This window comes from Artemia franciscana, chromosome 12 (assembly GCF_032884065.1).
Source record: "Artemia franciscana chromosome 12, ASM3288406v1, whole genome shotgun sequence".
NCBI lineage: Eukaryota > Metazoa > Arthropoda > Branchiopoda > Anostraca > Artemiidae > Artemia > Artemia franciscana.
Window position 1 is genome coordinate 24,721,179 of NC_088874.1, and position 20,658 is coordinate 24,741,836.

The following is a 20,658-nucleotide window of genomic DNA, read 5'->3' on the forward strand; positions in this document are numbered from 1 at the left end:
CTTGGTGGGATCGGGACCCAGTGTAACCTTTATGGAGGAAGGAAGGAGATAGATCCCTATATTAAAATGTTAGAATATCTAGCGGGTGGGGATGTCGGATCTCAACCAAACTTATTTGGAAGTAAAAGAGTTTCCCACCTGTTCCTTCTGGGAGTTTCCTGTCCTGACCTTGGAGGGAAGGGGAGCTAAATGCTGTGGTGACATCTACCAGAATGGTTTGTCAGATTTTTGCCTATCTTCTTAGTTCCACTGTATGCTTTTTCCACGGTGTGCTTTTTTGGTGTCGAAATACGATTTGACCTCTCGAGGCTAAACTGTTGTTGTAAGAACAACCAGAATTGTGTGTTCAGTCTCACCAAACCGGATAAGAAATAGTAACCAATTACCTAATTTTCTTTTGGGGGATCCAGGCCCAATCTGTTACATATATGTTTGGGCGGAGACGGGGGGGGGGTAACTAAATTTTTTTTTGTCAGGTTATTTACCAAAGCGGCTGTCGGATCTTAGTTACTGTTAAAAGTAATATCTTACTTATGCCTATTTGGAGTTCAGATCGATTTGATGTCTAGAAAAAGTGAGGGAGGAGCAGAAAAGAGGCTCTAACCATTATCATCAGCAGATATGTCATAAGAGGACGTCGAAGATCAACCAGACTTTTTCTTTGACGGGGGATTAAGAGGCTCATAGTTGAGCCTAATTTCTCATTCGTTCATTCAGCTTAATTTCTACGTTTACTAGCAAAATTAATGAAAAGCCTGAACAACAGCTACATTTGTAATCATTGGTATCTATGCTCGATTGGATCTCTGCCAGGCAAGGGCTACATTCTTCTTATCTGCATTCTTAAGAAGGGTTGATTGCATCTCGATTACATTTTCCTTATTTCTCATTTTTCTTTTTTCATTATTTCTTGATTGGACCTTGGCGTTTTTTGTTTCAGTAATAGTTTTTTCTAGTTTGTTCTAGTAATAGTTTTTTTGTTATATCCTTATTTGCTACTTGCATTTAAACTTGGGTATTTTATTTTACATATCTCTTTAATCTAGAATTACAGAAAGAACCCTAAAATTACCAAATATAGCATTTTTTTATGTACTTTTTAACTTTTATCTCCCCCTACCGGGTACAGATTTTTGTAATACGCTGTTGCTTATTAAATAATAGAACTAATAGATGTCAAATAAAATTCTCTCAGGCTGAAAACTTCTTTCTTCTGTAAAACTCCCAAGCTGTATTTATTTTAGGGACACGCCTTTGTTGACTAGCAATTAAATTTTATGATTGAAAATGAGTGCCTTTGAAACAATTTTTTTTTCCGAAAAGTTAATACAGTAATTATTAACTTTATTACATATTAAATTTATTATATATTAAATTTATCCACGGTAATTAACTTTAACCCTTTCTCTCCCAGGAATGCTAGTTTTCCTCTATTTAGTTCTTATTTCTAAGTGGGATGGAATAAGCATTAATTTTTTATTAGCACGAAAGACAGATTTATTTACCTATTACAATGATTTGGAAATATTATGTATTTAAAATAGTTTTTTTTTCTAAATGTCCGTCTCTGGCGCAATTTGAACGTTGCAATTCTATAAGATTTTAGTAAAAAGATTTTCTAAGCTTCAAGGGGGAAAAGATTGTCACTCTTCCTACTCTCCTCTGTGTTTGACTCTGTTTTTGTGTTTTTGCTCCCTTTTGTGTTTGTCTCCTTTGGGTTTGTGCTTCTGGGATCAGTTTTTCTAATATATTCAGCTCTTCGCAAATGACGAGGTTTGAGCCACTTACTTGCTTAGGTCTTTCGGCGTCGGCTGGTGCACAAGGCGATGAAAAAGCCTCTTGACGAAGACCTCGTCAGTGTATTGGACCAAAGACCTTCCTAGGTTGACCTTGATAGCGCAGCGTCCTTCTCGTGATAACAACCAAGCATCACTCTTTACCGTCTGTATCTCCTTCTTCCGAGAGTGAAGCAACAACAGACACCACGGGGCGGGTGGCCAACTCCCTTTCTAACTATGTGTCCCCAACAATGCAGTTGACTGCTGGTAGTTTTTTTTTCTCAGTCACTAGATTATACTAACAAGGTTATTTACTTGTCTAAAGTATGCATTCAGGCTATAAAATATTTCATCCTGAGAAAAATTCCGTTAAATAGCCTATTACAGGTAAAAAGAAAATTCGGGCATTCCAGATTTGATTGGGATGAAAAAAAAACACCCAAACAATTTTGAGATTATTTTCAAAAAATATGTTGAAAGCGTATTGCGGCTGTTTTGATATAATTGACTCTAATCCCAGAAAAGTGATTATAGTCAACAATAATATCTATTACCGACATTTGAAATTGAAGAAATAGATAAATAAATCAATAAAGAGAAAACAAATACCACAAATAAAATAGAGCTTGAAGCCACAGTTTACTTGAAAACATATAAAAAAGATCCCCTCTATGACTTGCAGGCAAACATCAATCATTCAGCTATTAATTTTTGGGGGGTGGTTTCACCAAAAAAAATATTCTCTTGAACTTTATCTGGGGGATATCATGTAAGATAAGGGTTTAAAAGCCAGAACTAACTTATCTGCCTTTATATCTTTTTTTATGGGGGGGAAATACCGGGATTTTACATTTGCCAGGCCAGAATTTGGGTGCTCTTAAAGCATACCCCTCCTTTTCCCCAGGGATCATCCCTGGCGGCAGTTTTGACGGGCTGGCTGCTCATGTCAATTTGTATTTATGAATGTAACTCTTTTGCTATTTATTAATAGTTTATGAGTGCAACCTGTCGAGTACCTGGATTTTTAGGATTGTGTGTTGTTTTAGACAATGAGATACTTTTTGATAGGCGTTTTTTATAAGTTATTTAATAAAATACAATTTAATTATAACGTATTTAAAAATGAGACTACTACAACATCAAGAGTCTATTTCGGTGGCCTCAAAGCAAAATTCCAAACCTGAAAATTTCACATCAACTCTATTGGAAGACGTTTTGTATAGTATGGACCATCATAATATTATATAGTATGGACCATCATAATATTGTATAGTATAGACCATTGGAAGACGTTTCTAATTTTCCAAACCATTCTATTATGTTTGAGAATGTTTCTTTGATTTCTAGGGACCGGGGTTTAAAGAAAATTTTTCGGGAAACCATTGAAATTAAGAAAATTTTATTTAAAAACATGCCTTTGAAGAGAGATAGGGGTGGATTTGGCTAAAATTCCATGTACGATAATTTAATTAGGTCAGATAGAGTAAAGTTCATTTCTCCCAATACGTTTGACCTCTGCTCATCTGACAATTAAAATCAACCTAATGAACCGGAAACGGGGAAGTCAAGAAGAGGTGCTTCCGTAATTGCGTTAAAAAAATAAGAGCACTAAATAATATATAATCATTTTGTTCTGTATAAATATCGTTGTTTTAATTGTAATACTTTTGTTTATCTGCCGATGACGATCACTGTGTATATGCTCGAAATATCCAGAGATTTTGTCGTTGTTTTCACTGTCTAAAAAACGTATTTATCTCTCTTTAAACAAATTTTGTGGAAAAGAATAAATGAATGAACCTTTATTACCCATCATAATACAGGAAAAAGATGGATTATACAAAAAAGAAAGAAAAAAAAAACAACTAAATCTGCTGCAAGTATACATACAGTAAGATACGAACAACTTGAAATAAGAACACCTTCCACTGATTTGCGGACGGTAGGTTTATAAAACGGTGAGTTCCCTCCACGGACATGCTCCGTTATTCTAAAACGTCAAGCAAAATAAGAATTTTTAAACTAATGTGCTGGATGCAGGTTTTAGTGATGGCAAAGTATAAACAAATTCTGTACCTCTTTCTCTAAACTGTGGTAAGACATGAAACCTTAAGGAGGAAGGAATATAATAAGTAACCGTAAATAAAAGTGATCTGTAACTTTGGAGCATAACTCGTATGTATTTGACAGTACCTTGTAAGATTTATCAACAAACCTTACTCTACGCTTAGAATTCAAGATTGTTAGTTTAGTTGTTTTTTTCAGGTGAAGCGAACAGTCAAGTAAAGCTGTTAACAGATGAAATAAACACGAAATATGAAGAGAACGCGAAACAACAGGATGAAATTTCGGCTCTAGTCGCCCAGGTATCTGAATTCAAGACGAGATCAAAAAACCTCAGTGCTGAAAATGAGGAGCTGATCATGCAGTTGACTGTTGCTAGAGAATGCCAAAATGAGCTTGCCACCGAATTAGCTGACTTGAAAGGTACTAATATATTGTAGAATATTCATTTAAAAGTAATCATTTACTTAGTATTCAATCCTATGGTGAATTTTAGAATGACTAAGAAAAAAAAGAGGATACATCGTGCTATTCCTGCAAAAAAGTTATTTTCCTTGTTGTTCAAGGTGGGGGTTGTAAGTTTCCTTGATTGGGTTTCCGGCAATTCCAAGGATATCCTTCTTCCAAGGATATCTTTTAGGGATACCAAGGATAATTCTAAATTCCAAGGATATTCTTTTGTTCCGATCTGACACATTTTCGAGGGATTTCGGGCAAGGCCTTATCCAGGGGGGAGCTCTGGGTTTAACCCCCTTTCCCTGAACTTTTTGTCTGACCCGTAAAAACGTAACAAAAATACATATAGATAGATTTGTGATGCGTTTTTAATATTTTTATGTACCCCCCTCTCTCTCTCTCTCTAAAAAAAAATCTTGGATACCCCCTTGGTTTCAGGCTATTTTCCGAAATTCCCATAAGTTTGTTTTCGCAATTAACTTTCACTATTAGGACTAATCGAATTTGTAGTTACCATTCCTGAATCAGCTACAAATGGTAATTTTTTCCTCTAGGTAGCTTTTTAGACTGCGTTTTTAAATTTTCAGTTACTATGGGCCGTGGTTCGTTCTTTGCTAAGTTGCAGCTAAAACTGCAGTCATGACTTTGGCAGGTTGTCAGATGAAGGTGTTTGGGATAGCTACATTATTGCTGCTGTGAGAAATATATCAATATAAGGCTCCACAATTAATGTGATAAATTTATTAACAAATGGAGGATTCCAAATCTGAATTTCTTAAGAAGGATTTGTTACGGTCTGCCGGTGTCTGGTAGCAGTGAGATATCCCTGTTTAGATAGCAAAGGGTAATTGCACGATATTTTCTAAAGTTGGTTTTTTATTGGGAAAAGACATATTAGTAAAATGCGATTCTTTAACAGTATTTTTGCTTGCATTATATGATGTTTTTTTCCTTCTTTGCCACTCAGTTGTAATCCCAAAAGTGTGACGCTAGTTGGCAGATAGCATTTTCCTTTAGAATTTAGATTCTACTTTAAGGCTGATTTGCAATGAGATTTTGATATTACCGAGATTTAGCTAATGTTATTTGAGCCAATACGATTTCTGAATGGCTGAAAAATTATACAAAAATTTCTGATTGGCTCAAATTAACGCTACCTAAATCCAGGTAATAGTAAAATATCATTGTGAATGGGCCTTTACGTTCTTATTTCACATTTTCTTTGCGTTTGACTTAAAAATTGTGAAATATAAATTGGGAAACTGAAATAAAAAAGAAGAAGAAAATTGTTACCAATATCTAGTGTCGCGTTATATGCATGGTTGTCACGCTTAGTAAAACTTTACTAAATCTAGTAAAAATTAGTATGGAAATTAATAAAAAGTAGATGTCTGTAGTGGCAACCCTGGTTAGACTTCCTTACAAAGAGCGGGTGGAGCTGGGGAAAACCTGAGACCCTAGTGATTTTCTAGATTATATAGTCAAATAAGAAAAATGCGTACATAAATTGTATGAATAACGTGTATAGAAATAAATTAGTGTCTATGTCCAGGAAGTATTTTGTTTCCCAGTTTGTTTTTGTAATATTGAACTAGTTTTGAAATTTACTATTAATGAGCCGTTGGAAGTAGATAAGACTAAGATTGATAAGTTTTACCTTAAGTCTGAAAACAATCCTTAGTCTTTTTTTCTATTTTCAAGCATGTAATAAAGTGCTTGAGTGCTTATTTACTTGCTGTTATTTTTAATGTATTCTATTCATTTTTTCTATGGGTCTTGTTTTTATGGCACTTGGTATTAACCAAGTGACGTATAGCGATCGCAAATTCTGTCGGTTTTCCATCTGGGGGCTGAAGGGAGAGGAAAAATTAGAAAAACTGAGGTATTTTTAACTTACGAGTGGGTGATCGGATATTAATGAATTTTGATATTTAGAAGGACCTCATGACTCAGAGCTCTTATTTTAAATCCCGACCGGCACTAAGCTTCTTAATTTCCTTTTAAAGCAATCTATTGATTCTTAGAATTTTGCCAGATCTCATACTATATGAGCTCTTGGCTCTTCCGACCTCGTCACAAGTGCCATATGAGCTCTTAGCTCTTTTTTTTTTTTTAAATCGTTGCTTTGTTTGATTTATTGGCTTATTATTGGTTATTTTTAATGTCCCTCGATTTTCAAGAAAATAAATTCATAATTTTACAAAGTAAAATAATAAATAATGTTAAATTATCAGACAATTTTTAAAGCACACTTTTAAGTGGCTATAATGCTCCTTTCATATCTTATCAATAACCTTCTTCTCAAAAGAATTGACAAATTGAATCACATCTTAGGTTTTTATTAGCAGCAAAATTATGTTAGTACAATTTATATTAAATTAATCATATTTAATAATTAAAAATTTTCAATTTTTTAATTTGTTTTTTTTTTGCTCAGCTAGAAATGTGAAATGAGAAATGAGTGGTAAATTACAAGTTTTTCAACCATTACGAAAATAAGAAGAATTTCAGTTCTGAACCAACATCGAGTTTGTTGTCTGTTGACCCGACCATTCACATTAAACAAAACTTTAGCGGTAAACAGAAACGTGCTTTCTGTGAAATCAGTGCTTTGATTTACTTTTGTAAATGACCATTTACACACCTCATTACGAATATCAGACTTCTCTCAGTTAAATGATGCAATACTTGTAAATTGTAAGAGTTAATTTTTCGCTATTTTAAATTTGGTTGAAGGTTGATTTTCTACCTGACTTTGTAGATGTCCTGTGGGTGGATTTTTTAAGGTTTCTATGCATTTTAACCATAGCGGTGCTACCCAGAATATGGTTCTTTGGTGATGCTGCCTATTCCCCTTAAATTCTAGTCACCTCTGTCACTGTCGTGAAACTAACTGTAATTCTCCGTAGATATTGCATATGTAATTCATTTGCTATTCATCGAAATGATCTAACTTCTCGTCCACTGAGAAGCACAATCTCAACTCTTCTTTTGTTGCAGATCTGTAATTAATCTGTAACTGCAAGAAAACGAAAATAATTGAATTAGAAAGTTTTCAATTAAAGGAAAATGTTGGTGTATCCTATGTATACAGGCTTTACGAACACCCATAGCTATATAATAATAATTTCTATATTCAAATTGATAAAAGCAATTAAAAGACAACATCATAGCTTCGCTTTCATCAATTGAAATATTTTCTTCTTTTCAATAGATTTATGCCAGCTTAAAGCCAATGACCTTTAAAACTCTGAATCTAGATAATAACTAATAAAATTTGAGGTGTGAAAAAAATTATACACAGCCATCTTTAGCCAAATGTTACAAATCTATTTAAATTCAATGGCAGGTAAACACTTCAGTCCAATCATTTTATGGCACCGGCAACGTGAGTTTTATTCTGTGACCACGCATAATTATTAAAGGTCTGTTCTATTAAAAAAGTATCATTCCAGTTCCTTCCTCATTTTTCTATTTTGTATTAACAAATGATGTTAAATTATTGATGTTATTATTATGTTATATTGTTATTATTATTGATGTTATTTATTATGATGTTAACTTCAGTTATCTAAAGAGGAACTTACTGCTTTAGCAAGTTGTTGTTATTCCTTAATTTGATTTGACAGGGAAGGAATCATTCTTTAATAAAACAAGAAAAATGTTTCTATTCCACTTTAAAATAAACTAAACTTCATTATAGAGAGGATTCCACTTTCTAGGCCCCGAAAATCGAATAATGCAGCCGGCCCTGGTTCCATTTCGGTGTGGGACGATGAAATCCCTTGCACGACGCGTTTCATAATGACGAGGAGATCTATTCTCACTAAAATAATCACGAGAAACCTTAGGACTCGTATTCCCGTTGCTGACCTTCATCTTGTACGACCTTCATGCATAGCTTTATTTTGAGGAACCTGAATACGTCAAAATTCACATAAAATTACTTGCCCACGCATGCAGGCATACGAAATATGTGGGTGAATCAAAGCCTGGTATAAAAGCAATAAGACTCTCGAGGAGCAAAAAAGTGAGTGAGGAATGTTAAAGAATAAATTGAAAGTGAGCAATGAATTGCAGTGATGCTTTCTCAAAGTACCAATTACATCACAATTAAAACATTTCTTGCCCCCTGGCCCGTGGTGGTTATGGCCTCTCTTGCGCCCGGGCAAAATCTTTTATTAGCACCATCCCCCCTTCCTGTCTCCAAAAAAATTAGGCCCGAGTTTAACACAATTCTCATTTATTCTGATGAAGATATGGGAAAAGGGAAAATTTCAGATTTAATTTTCTTATACTTACTGCCAATTGCGCCCTCTACTTTATTATAATAAAAAATTCAAAAATAAAAACCGGTTTATAACGTTAGATTATTTATTTAAGATTTTGCGCCCCTAAGTTTTCTATGCCCAGGGCAAGTGCCTCCTCTACCCCCCCACCCCAAAAAAAGGAACTGCCTTTGCCCTGGCCCCACCTTAGGTTAATTCATACCTAAAAACCGGGATTTTTTGCGATTTCCTTTTGGTTGTTATGCGGCTATTAAGATTTTTTTTTTTTGCGTAAATTCTCTCCAGTGTTGCCTCACTGAATCGTAAAAGGAAACAAGCGGAAGATTTTCTTGTTAAAAAAAGCTCAACAAAACAGTTATAACGCCCAATTTATCTGCAAGTGCTTGTTGACGAATAAGGTGGTGCAGTCATAATGATCAACAGGTCTGTTGAACAAATATAGGCTAGTGGAAATATGTAAAAATTATGTAATAGAAGTAGTATTGATTGAATTAAAAGGAAATAAGTATTTTATTGATTTGTCAATAGTCAATTAAAGGGGAAAATATAACAGAATAAAATAGCCTAACTGGTCTTTCTAAAGAAATGCTTTTGTAGGTAAGTCACTTAAACAATGATTCAAATATCGAGTATTTCTGATAATACCCATATTAATACATAGCTTAGAGTATTGACTGTCTAATGATGATATAGTTTTTCGCCCATGATTTTTCACACATGTTCCTTATTTTCAAACTCGGCGCCCGCTAAGCGCAAAACTACATCGCTGCATATGGAACTCTATTTCATTAAAGATGAGTTCTTGAGTTTTCCTAATTTTATGAGAGGTATGGTTGTGTAACCTTCTACTTAGCCAGTTAAAGGAATCAGATTTCACTTTTAGTGTCCTTGGTACTAAAATTAGCCTTGAGGATGGTAGAAAAAGTAGTTGCCACATCATACGTATCTGTCGTGAAATTCGACATCGGTTTAAAATGTGTTTATTTTTCCGTATATTCGTATTCGTATTCGTTTATTTAAATAGCTATCGTAGCACTCAAAAATGAACGCTAAATTACGCCACTTTTACAATCACAAAATTACAATTAACACTTGTTAAATACTTTCATTCTAATGGATCTAGATTATTTCAATTTATATTATTTTTTGATTCTCGATTATAACTCCATTTTTGGTCAATCTAGCAAGTGAACTACATATAGCCTATGCTATAAATAAAACATTGTTATTAGTTTTTCTTCCTTTGAAAGAAAATAATAACAATGGTAATAATAATATAATAAATAATTATAAGAAATTAAATAACTCTTCTTCCTTTTTCTTCTTTAGAAAGATACGCAGAGGTACTTGATCTTCTTCGAGAACTTCAAGAACACTTGAAACGCCAGGGTAAAAAATCACTCCCGACAGTGCGGCTTGGTGGTGTAGGCATGCCGTCACTTAATCCCTCTCCACTACCACCTACATTGTGTGGACCTGATTCTCTTGCTGCTGAGTTGGCATTTTCGAGTTTAGACTCTGAAAGCAGTGTGGATAGCGGAATTTCTGCGCGGTCTAGAAAAGGGTATGTATTCTGCTGTGAAATATTTATACTTAGTGAATTCTGTCATTTGAAGATGATTGTCTAGATCAGGAGAAAAAACACAAGTATATTGCAAGATATTAAAATGAGGAATACCACAAAAAAGTTTAGTAGATTTCTGTTGTTGAAGAAGAAAGAAGAGAACTTAAACCGAACTTTATGTTCTTAATTTTACAAAACTCATTAAATTTTAACACGACAGAGAGGGGGAATTGATGTGTCTTCTTTATCCAAAAAGAAACACAATAAATACGCAATTCTCCAAACGAAAAAGAATAAGAAAAGAGGTAATAGGAGCGGAATCATCCCTGATAGGGGCAGAAATCATTGAATAATCTATGAAGTATTAGAACAACCCGCTACTAAAAGCTGAAATCTTCTTTACCTTTGTTGGTGAACGAAGACGGTGATTCACTTGCTGATTGAAAGAATTCGTGCTATTCACAATGAGAGGAAGTTGATGCCTTGTGCCTAATCTCGATTTGTATCTCTTAACAAACGGGTAAAATGAACTTGCTTTTAGTCCCTGATAAATGACAATTTTGATTCTCAATAAAAAGTTTCATTTCATTTAAAAATGTTCTTTATGTTAGATTTTCAAAAGCAACAACCCTAAGTTCTCCCAAATCGTGAATATCAAAAATTTAAATAGATGTTCAGCTTCAGATAATCTTTCTGTCTTCCTAGGATATGCAACAAAATGGTCCAAAACAGCTTCATTTAGTAATTACACAACAAACGTTTACTCGAATGAAGATGCATTCAGAGATAACAGTAAAAAATATGTTTGGTTTTATCTTGGAGAGGGGGTGGTTATTTCACAGTACACGCTTTTTATGCAACCTTCAGGGGATAGACAGTATTGCCTGATATTTAATGTTTTTGGGCCACTAAAAATAGAAGAATTCAAAGCGTAGCATGAATTCTTGTTCTGAACATGTCAGATACATGTTCAGAATTTCGGCGGAAAACGGAAATAAAGTTCTTATGCTTTTTTAGTGGAAGTTTTTTTTTTTTTTTTTTTTTTTGAAGCTGGAAATGAGAACCGAAAGTATATAATTTATTGTAAAATAAGATCATTCTTTTCCATCATTATACGCTGGTGTAGGAGAAGAAATTGTATTTATAACATTCACTAGAAATTTTCTATTTTATGTACAACATGGTTGCAGTGGTTGCTGCATCCTAGTCAAGAATGAAGTTCAGCCCATAGTAACCAAAAATGTAAAAACACCTTTTGAAAAAATGTATTATAAACAGCCTTGCTAATGAGCCTTGTTTAAATCAGGGTTTAACTGACATTAAATCAAATGTAAATCCAATGGATCTATAAAAAAAATAGGACCATATTCCTTGTAAGGATCAAATAGCCTAAAACGACAGGGTTGTAATCTTACGTAAATCCAATTGATCTACTAACAAATAGGCCATAATCCGTGTAAAAATCAAATAACCAAAAATGACAGGGTTTATGTTACATTTTAGTGAAGGTTCAAGAAATTTTCCACTTTGCATCGAATGGTGCAAATTAAAATAATGCTTGAAAACTAGTTCGAACGGTTTTGTCTCAAGGAAACGCCCTTATTTTGTTAGCTCAATGAAGTTCTGGGAAAAAGGACTTTGAAGTTTATTTCTAACTTCAAAGTCCATCTACTTTTGATTTTTTTTTTCTTTCTGAAGTTGGTCAAGGTGATTTTTTTATCATTTCTATAAGAAATGATAAAAAAAAACAAGGTTGGTACAGTCATTTCTATAGGTTTTTCTGTCCTCTATTAATTATCTTTTCAACTCTACATTGGGGTTCTTGGTTTTTGTGAGTAAAACGAATAAATGAATAAAATAGCGTTAAAATTTTATTGCAAACCGTATGCTCTTTTCTATTGGCCTCTATATGACATAACCATGAAACAAGCTCCTAATTTTTTCCTGAGAAAAATCATAAAATTGTCTTTTTTTTCCTTTTCCTGAAAATTTGACATTTTTCTGCATCCGAGATATCCTGACAAGGACCGCGATATGTGGTTCTTCATTTTGGTATAGAGTACATAAATGTATGTTTGGCAGTCCTTGACCTAGAAATGCTGAAACATCACCCTCCTCCTTCCTAAGTGGGTGTCCCCAACAACAGAGGTGAATTTGCCTCTGTAAATGAACCAGCGGATTTAGAAGGGGAATCGTTTTCACTTTCGAACTTATTTTTGAAAAAAGTATCAAATACGTTTTTTGTTTTGGATGATGATATCTCTTGCAAGGAAACAGAGGCTAGAAAGCTGTCATAACCAGGCAAAAATTGGAAAATCAGCAGACGGAGAAAAAATGCTAACCTGTTGAAATCGATTCTTAATTGTTTTTTTTTTTTTTTACAAAACCATCTATCTAATTTTAAGCTTTTCATATGTTTATACAGTGGAATTTTCTTTTTAGAAGGGATTTAAATGTAGCTTATTTCAATTTCTTTTAGAGGTAAATAAATAGACTGTAATTCAGTACACCTCAAGAAAAGGTATACTGAGTGGTAAATTGTTTCTTTTACAAACATCAACGAAAATTGCCATATTGAAATGTAGCTGAGAAAAATTATCACTAAATCACGTGCAAGTGCTAAAGCGCTGAAGTTGCCAACACTGCTCTTAACTTGCTTGAACTTTGCTCATGTAATTGGAAGTTTTGAGTACTTCCTGGTATTAGCTAATGAAAAATTTTGCATATAGGGTCTTGATTACCTCTGCTACCATTCATGTGTACCAAAAAGTAACAGGCCAATAAATTATACATAATCTTATCCCTTGGATCCCAATCAGGCACACACTCGTACATAGAGGATGCTTTAAGGCCCGTGCCTTCTCACAAATACTGATATTTGTCTTGTAATTTCTTGTTTTTGCTGTATAATTTTTATTTATTTTTGCATTTAAGTTTTTTTTTGCTCCTCCCTCTCCCGAAACAATGATGCATGTCTTTGGCTCCAATTCACATCATTATTTGATATAATGCCTTGTTAGTCAAGAATTAATACTAGCAATCTAATATACTAAGTAAAGAAATCTAAACCTGTTTTAGTAAAGGTGGATGCACGTAGAGGGGAGGAGTTTCCGCCCCCATCCCCGCCAAATTAACGAAAAATATACAAAAGTAAAACATTTTATAATATTTATGGAAAATATAAGGCTCTTCTGAGATCCCCCTTTTTTAAAGTCTTTGCAGTTATACGTTTTTCTTCTTCTCACTTGAAAAAAATTGCAAGGATGCCATGTACCTGATTACATCTGCTTTATCTCTTCCAACTGTGTAGTCAATCAACCCCAATGACATCTATCATATTTTGGTGTTGAAATTAAGTCATATCTTGTAAGCATAGAAATGAGCTATTTAAGTTGGTAAAAGGTAAAAGATTCAAAAGGTCAATTGGTTTCCTCTTCCTCTTGGACATCATTAGTCCAAAGTGCTCATCTTGGGGAACTGATTTGGTTACCATTAAGGATTAAGACGTGGCCCTCATCAAGATTTGGCCTTCAGCCTCTCTTGAATTTATAATCTTGTAGATCCTCTGCCCCTACCCAGGAAATAAGCTAGTATAGTCTTGGTAAACAAATAAGAACATCAACTTGTATTATTACGTTAAAATATTTCCTCTTCCTCTTGGACATTATTGGTCCAAAGTGATGATATTTAGAAATCTAAGTCTAGCTAAGCACATGTGTGAACGGGGCTTAAGAGTTGGTTAAAGGCCGAAGTAAGAACCATTTCTCCTGTTTTTTTCTTCCTGCTATTACAATGGGTTTTGTCTTTTTTTTCAGGCCGCATTTACAGCGTCTTTTTGACACAGTTCGATGCGTGAACAGGGCCCAGGAAGCATCCCTTCGATCACCTTTTAATTCAGGCTTATCATCCTCAGTCCTATCTAGTCCTCGTTTAGCGACCGGTAAGTCGTATATCAAAATGCATTATGTCATATGCAGGGCCGTATCCAGGATTTTTTTTTTGGGGGGGGGGGGGGGGTAGAGAAACAATTTAGAAAGCATAAAAAATTTGTTTATATTTATTTTTGTTTCGTTTTTACGAGTCGTTTATGGTTTGTTAGGCACATGTTTAGTCTTGTAATTTTCAGTGTTCTGGGTTCTAGGCCTTGGAAGGAGGGTTCGGCAATCTTCTCCCCCGCTCAGTTTTTCTGACATCTGACCATAACTTCCTTTGTTAATACAAAAGGAAGCCCGTGGTATAGCTTGCCCCTCGTCCAGATTATGAGGTCTAAAACCGCTAGTGTTTATATAGCTTTTTACTGTCTTATTATCAAATTCTGAAGTTACACAACCACAATTTCTTCAGTGCCCTTTCCGACGGAAAGGGCACTGAAGAAATCTACCCCTATCTACCCAATCCTCCCTTTTCCAACGGAAAGGCGTACATAGGTAAAAAGAAATTAACTTCTCATGTCTTATTTCAGGTAAGAGATCCAGCTAATCAAGGGCGGATAAAGAATTAATATTTGGATGGGGCACCAATGAAACTTGGGCTCCTATTGTTTTTTTGTTTTTGTTTTTTTGTCCCTCCGCTTCTGTAATTAGTATAGATTCTGACCTTCTAGGGGGGTTCACGTGCCCTTAAAACCCCACTCTGGATCGGCCCCTGTTAAGTTAATGGTAGATATAACAGCCGTTGTGGCAGAGTAACTTTTTCATTTTTAACTGCAAGAACAAAAGCAAATATCACGCATAATATTCATTCTTGAAATTCCCGCATAATTTGACCAAGATATCTGATTTCAATTATGGGTTGTTTTAGTCCACAGTGTTGATGAACAAAACCTTTTTTGTTTGCTAGAACGCAATTGTTTATTAACAGTATTTTGCGCTAACAGGTTGCTGATGACCAAATCGCTAGAAAAAGCCTATAGCAAAGAATAAAGGTAATTTACAAGACTGGAAACTGAGGCAAATGTCGATAAAAAAAATTCCAAGGTCATCTAGCGTCGGCATCTTTTTCAGTGTAAAAATTATTAATTTGATTTGTGTAGTTAGTAAAATTAGTTTAGTAATATGTGGCTGATCTCAGTTCCTGACAGAAAAACAACTAAGAAACTGGAAAAAATGCCAAATGTCGCCAAATGCTAGATGGCGTTGATTCTTTGTTTTTTGCCAACACTAACGCCAGTTCCCACTAAGTTCCCCGTACTCTTTGACTTGTAACGTATTGTTAAAGCTCCACGTCTTAAAGATTTAATAAAGAATCATAATTTTCAGGTTTTCCTTCACTAAACAACCAGTTAGTTACCCCCGAAATCAAATTGGAAGACGTGGATGCGAACGACCCCGTGGACGAAAACACTTCCATTATTGAAGACTATCCGTAAGTGGCTTTAAAATTAAGGCAATTATCACAATACCTTTTTGGGTAAATACGGGGTTTTCTAAGCTAATAACATGCTTTATCTTTATTCTTTGTCTCCTTTTGAATCTTTCGCAACCGAGACAAGAATTTATAATAATCCCTTGGCAATTCTGCTTTTGATGTACTCTTTGGCAGGTAGTATCTTGCTGGGTTCTATATACAAGGGACAGAAGGCTTTCTCCCTCTTTTAAAAACTTATATTAAATTTTTAGAAATTTCGCCTCAACCCTAAGTCGTATCTAGGGGGGCTAGGGTGTTTGAGTCCACCCCCCCCCGAAATGTTCGACAACTCGTAAGAACGTAACAAAATGCATATAAACAAATTTTTAATGTGTTTTTAAAGTTTTTAGTACCCCCCCCCCTTCGAGCAAAAATTCCTAGCTACGGCCTTGTCTTAACCCCTCCTACTATATACCTTGTTATGAAATTAGGCCTTAACAAAGACAAATATAAACGAATGTGTTGTAATGTGGTTCCCCGGTACAAAAAAAATGTAGATGTTTAAAGCAATAAAATCACTTTTTTTTCTCCCTCTCAATTTTCAAGAGAAGGCTCAGGTGCGGATCCAGGACTATCTTTTAGGGGGCCGCATAATAGGTCTCGTCGATAAACTAGCGAACGAAGAAATACCCACAATTTAAAGGGGACCTCGACAATTATGTGTCGTAGGTAGGTAATGGAAATGGTCGTAAATTTAATTTAAAATCTGGTGAAGGTTAGAAATCTAATAAATCTGTTGAAATTAAAATGGTATAAAAGTATTGATACTAAGAATAGTAAGTTATAAAAACCACCCCGCAATAAAAATAAAAAGCTCTTCGACATCTATAAAAAATGATCTTTAGTATTTTCTTCATAATTTTTTGCCTTTGCACTTCTGACCGATATGGCGAGTGAGTTAAGCTTTTTAACGTAAAAAAAGTGGTCTTGAACCATCTTTTGGGGCCATGCACTCTTTGTGACAATTTGTATAGGTCAAACCATTTAGCATGTCGCCTAACTTTGTGGCACCGCGTAGTAACTACGATAGTAATGAAGAGTAGGAAATTAGGATAGAGATATAACTTGTATATTCGTAAAAGATATATTAAACATTAAATACTCGTTCTTTCAGGGGTGTAACAAGGAAAACAGAAAGAAGAGGTAGACATGCATAGAAGACATTTAAAACGAGGGTTTTAAGTATAGACATTAAAGCATTAACTAATCACTGTTTCTTTTTAAAAATAGTGCTTTAATAAACAGTGTCAACTTTGACAAAATCTCAAAAATTTACTAATCAAAATTTTACTTTGCATAACAATTTTATAAGAAAAGGTCTATTTATGTTTTTCCACTCTCGCCATATCTATCCATTACGTGGTCGATGTCTACCTCAATATTTCGGTAAACGTTTATAATGGCTAGTCCTGTCAGTCTAGAGTCCTGTCAGTTAAGAGCTCTTTGTTAGTATTTCCTCTTCTATTCATCCTAAAGTATTCGAAAAAAGATCGAAATCGTCAGAAAAATACGAATACGAACTCTATTAAAGATGCATGTAGGTACGTGCTTCAAACTAAGTATACGAGTCGACATACTCCTTAAAAACAAATAATTATGTATTTGTTATTTTTGTATTTGATAGGTATAGATTATTGATTTAAATTCTCAGATTTTCAAACTGATTTTTTTTTAATCTTGAGATTATTTGATATTTAATTAAAAGTTTAAATCTCGATATGTCTGTTGAGCACAAAAATTTGAAATTTGACTCAGATTTAGCATTAAGTAACGGAATTGTCCTGTAAAAATTTTGCTTTAGAAACAATTAATCGCGGAAATATGATTGGATGGCATGTATCAAAATCAAACAGTTCGTGGTAACGAACTGTTGTAAGGAGTGACCCGGCTCAATAGTAACCAAAACTCTAAAAAACGGAATTTTGATACCAATAGTTACATCAAAAGAATCGTATTTTTATGCTGATCTTATATATGTATGTTTTATCAAGTTTAGTTACGTGGGAGGATCTTTCCATGGAGGAATTTATTATGAGGGAAGAGAATTTCCATGAAGGGTGTGCAGAATTTTCTAGAATTATTTAAAAAAAACAATGAGAAAATAAATAAAAAAAGTTTTTTTTTTTCAACTGGAAGTAAGGAGCAGCATTAAAACTTAAAACGAACAGAATTTATTACGAACATAAGGGGGTTCGTCTCCTCCTCAATACCTCGCTCTTTACGCTAAAGTAGAACTCCCCTCATATACGTAATAAAAATATAAAAATATTGAAGTTCGTTACGTAAGTTAATTCGTAAGTTACGTATATTTATTACTAATAAAAACGTTCGTTAAAAAAAATAAAAAGTTTTTGTTGCCTTTTTAAGTAACCGGAAATTGGAGGGCAACTAGGCCTCCTCATCCACCCCTTTTTTTTATCAAAATCATCCGATTAAAACTATGAGAAAGCCATTTAGCAAAAAAAAAAAAATATGCAAATTTTATTTTAATTATTCATGTGCAGTGAGTCAAAATCAAAACATGTATTAATTCAAAAACTTTCAGAAATAAAATTAAAAAATTTACACGTTACACAATTTACAAGTTTTTCAACTGATAGTAAGGAGCAAGTGTTTGACTCTTTCTCACAACTCTAATTTTTAAAACAATAAAAAACTTTAGCGTAAAGAGCTTGGCATTGAGGAGGGGAGAGCCCCTTTCATATACGAAATAATTTCTGTTTATTTTAAGTTTTAATGTCGCTCCTTACTTCAGTTGAAACTAGGCCTACGTTGCCTGAGCAACGTGAAGTGTTGCGGCAATCTTTGTCCGGCTTCGCCGAATAAAGTGTTGCGAGAGCAACACTTTGGTTTTGTTTCTTTGCTATCGGTTAAACGCTGAAGTTGTCAGCCTATCGAAGCTTTTAAAACGTTATGTTCAAAGAAGAACGCGATCAGTAATCACATAATCAAAGGCTATTCCTCAGCGTTGAAAAAACAACAATAACAAAAGAATATCGAAAGAAGAGACTAAATTGACTTTGCAGCCAGTTGAACTTTATCCTTTTCAATCGTAGACATCGTGACGGATCAAGACTTGGAACAATATCTTATATAATCTAGTTGGTCTTATAAAGCTATCCGTAACTTTTGAGGATCAAAATACCATAGATGACACTCTATTAATTATTACGAAACTGCCTCGTTGTTTTACGTTGTCGTCTGTACCCGTTGCGTAAACACTTAATTCTAGGTTACAGTGAGTATGGGTAGGCTACACCAACTAGCAAAAGTTACAAACCCCTCTTCACTAAAGATGATTGTAGCCTAACAGACGATTATTACTTACAAGTCCCCTACATGTCTTACCACTGGAATCAACTCGGTCTTACCATCAAATACACTGGAAACAAATAATAGGTACACCAAATAGCAAAATTTGCAAACCCCTCACTGGCGAAGATGATTATGAGCTAATAGCCGACCTTTCCTTACAAGTCCCCTACATGTCTCACAATTGGTATTGGCTTATTTTTGGTTTCAGTGTGTACCCTACTACTGAAGTTGTCGACCCCTTGAAACTTTCAAACTATTATGTCTTATAAAGGAATTTTTGTACCAAAAATGGATGGCATATACTTTGATCAGCTCATCAAGAGCTATCGATTGCCGTCGAAAAAAAAAATTCTATCTGTCTTAGTTCAAAAGTTGATTTTTTTTTTGCCGTAGGCCAACTTTCTAACGTCACCACTTAGAAAGGAGCAAAGGATAAGCTCCAATTTCTTTAGCAATGACAGAACTTTTAAAGTTTAAGAGGTACATCTGATAACATTTCTCTACCTCAATCCCAAGTCCGAAAAAACAAATGATAAACCTCAAGATTTATCATTCAGAGAAGATATATTGGCTGTGGGCCGGGGAACTGCCGCATATACTTGTAGATTTTAGTCCATCTTCAATTTGAAAGTCGTGCCTGCCTGCTTGCCTGCTAGAACGAAGCTTTCGCACACCATAGTCTCTGGCTCGTGGACAAGCAAAAACCATCCTTTTTATCCCCAGACAAGAGTTCTGCGGAGATTTCCAAAATGTAATGCCATAGTCATCAATCCGGCCTAAGGTCCACACTTTCCGTAAAAACCGCACAGGTTTAGACCCTTACCAGTTTCCAGGAATAAGCCGAGATCGGCGGCATAGAAAAAAAAGGGACAAAACCAAAGTGTTGCTCTCGCAACACAATAATTGATTGAGAATTTGGTTACCCTCGTGCGTGGTTATACTGTATGTTTTCTGCTGATTATAAAGATTGCTGTTTCTTTTTGTCTGTATCTAAAAGTTGTGTTTTTCTTCTTTGAGGTTATTTTTTATTTTTCTTCATTAATTATTCTTTCGCTATCTCACATTACGGGTTGAGAGATATCACATGATATCTTCCGCGAAAATAGACCCATTTAAGGCATGGGGAGGGTACTCCTTGGCGTAAGGTCCATACACGATAATTGTTAGTCAAGTTCACGTGATCCCTACATCTAAGCTGGAAGAATTTGAAAGAAATTCGGCCCTTTTTAGTAATATATTCCAAACGCCCCTCGCCCACGATAATAACGAAATTTCAAGCGCTTTTTTTAGTCCCCCCAAATACATATTTGTTTTCTCATGAAATGGTTTATAAAAACCTAAATATGAAGAGAATATCTTTTTGAACTATTTGGAACTGTCGTGGATCAAGGAGCGGGCAAGGTGCAACTGTAATTCTTTTTTATTTAAATTGGGTATGAATATTCTTGGACTTTGTGAAACATTTTTATATGAAAATTTGGCAAATAAAATTAAAATTAGCGATTTCCAATTTTTCCATGTAAGGCAAACTCGAAAAAAGCAAGGTGGTTTAGCAATACTAGTTCAAAGTCGCTAAAGTGGCTTCACTGGTCCTTGGTTCTCAGAAAGTGATACATACAAGTAATGGTTACTTAAAGGGAGTAACCCTTATTATTAGCAATTTTGGCACTAATCTCTCTCTGTATCGGCTTTTTATGGCACTTGGTATTAACCGGTTAATTCGGAAAAATAGGAAAAATGAAGTATTTTTAACTTACGAACTGGTGATGGGATCCTGTTGAAATTT

At 34.6% G+C, this 20,658-nt stretch overlaps 1 protein-coding gene across 10 annotated transcripts in view; it reads left to right on the forward strand.

The window, feature by feature from the left end:
- LOC136033896 (trafficking kinesin-binding protein milt-like) overlaps positions 1–20,658 on the forward strand; it is a 143,891-nt gene that overhangs the window by 73,432 nt on the left and 49,801 nt on the right. For all 10 annotated transcript variants that reach the window (XM_065714886.1, XM_065714887.1, XM_065714884.1 and 7 more), the window contains 4 exons: positions 4,044–4,265; positions 9,917–10,151; positions 13,967–14,091; positions 15,410–15,515. In XM_065714886.1, the coding sequence (XP_065570958.1) occupies positions 4,044–4,265; positions 9,917–10,151; positions 13,967–14,091; positions 15,410–15,515 (688 nt within the window). The remainder of the gene's footprint in view (positions 1–4,043; positions 4,266–9,916; positions 10,152–13,966; positions 14,092–15,409; positions 15,516–20,658) is intronic.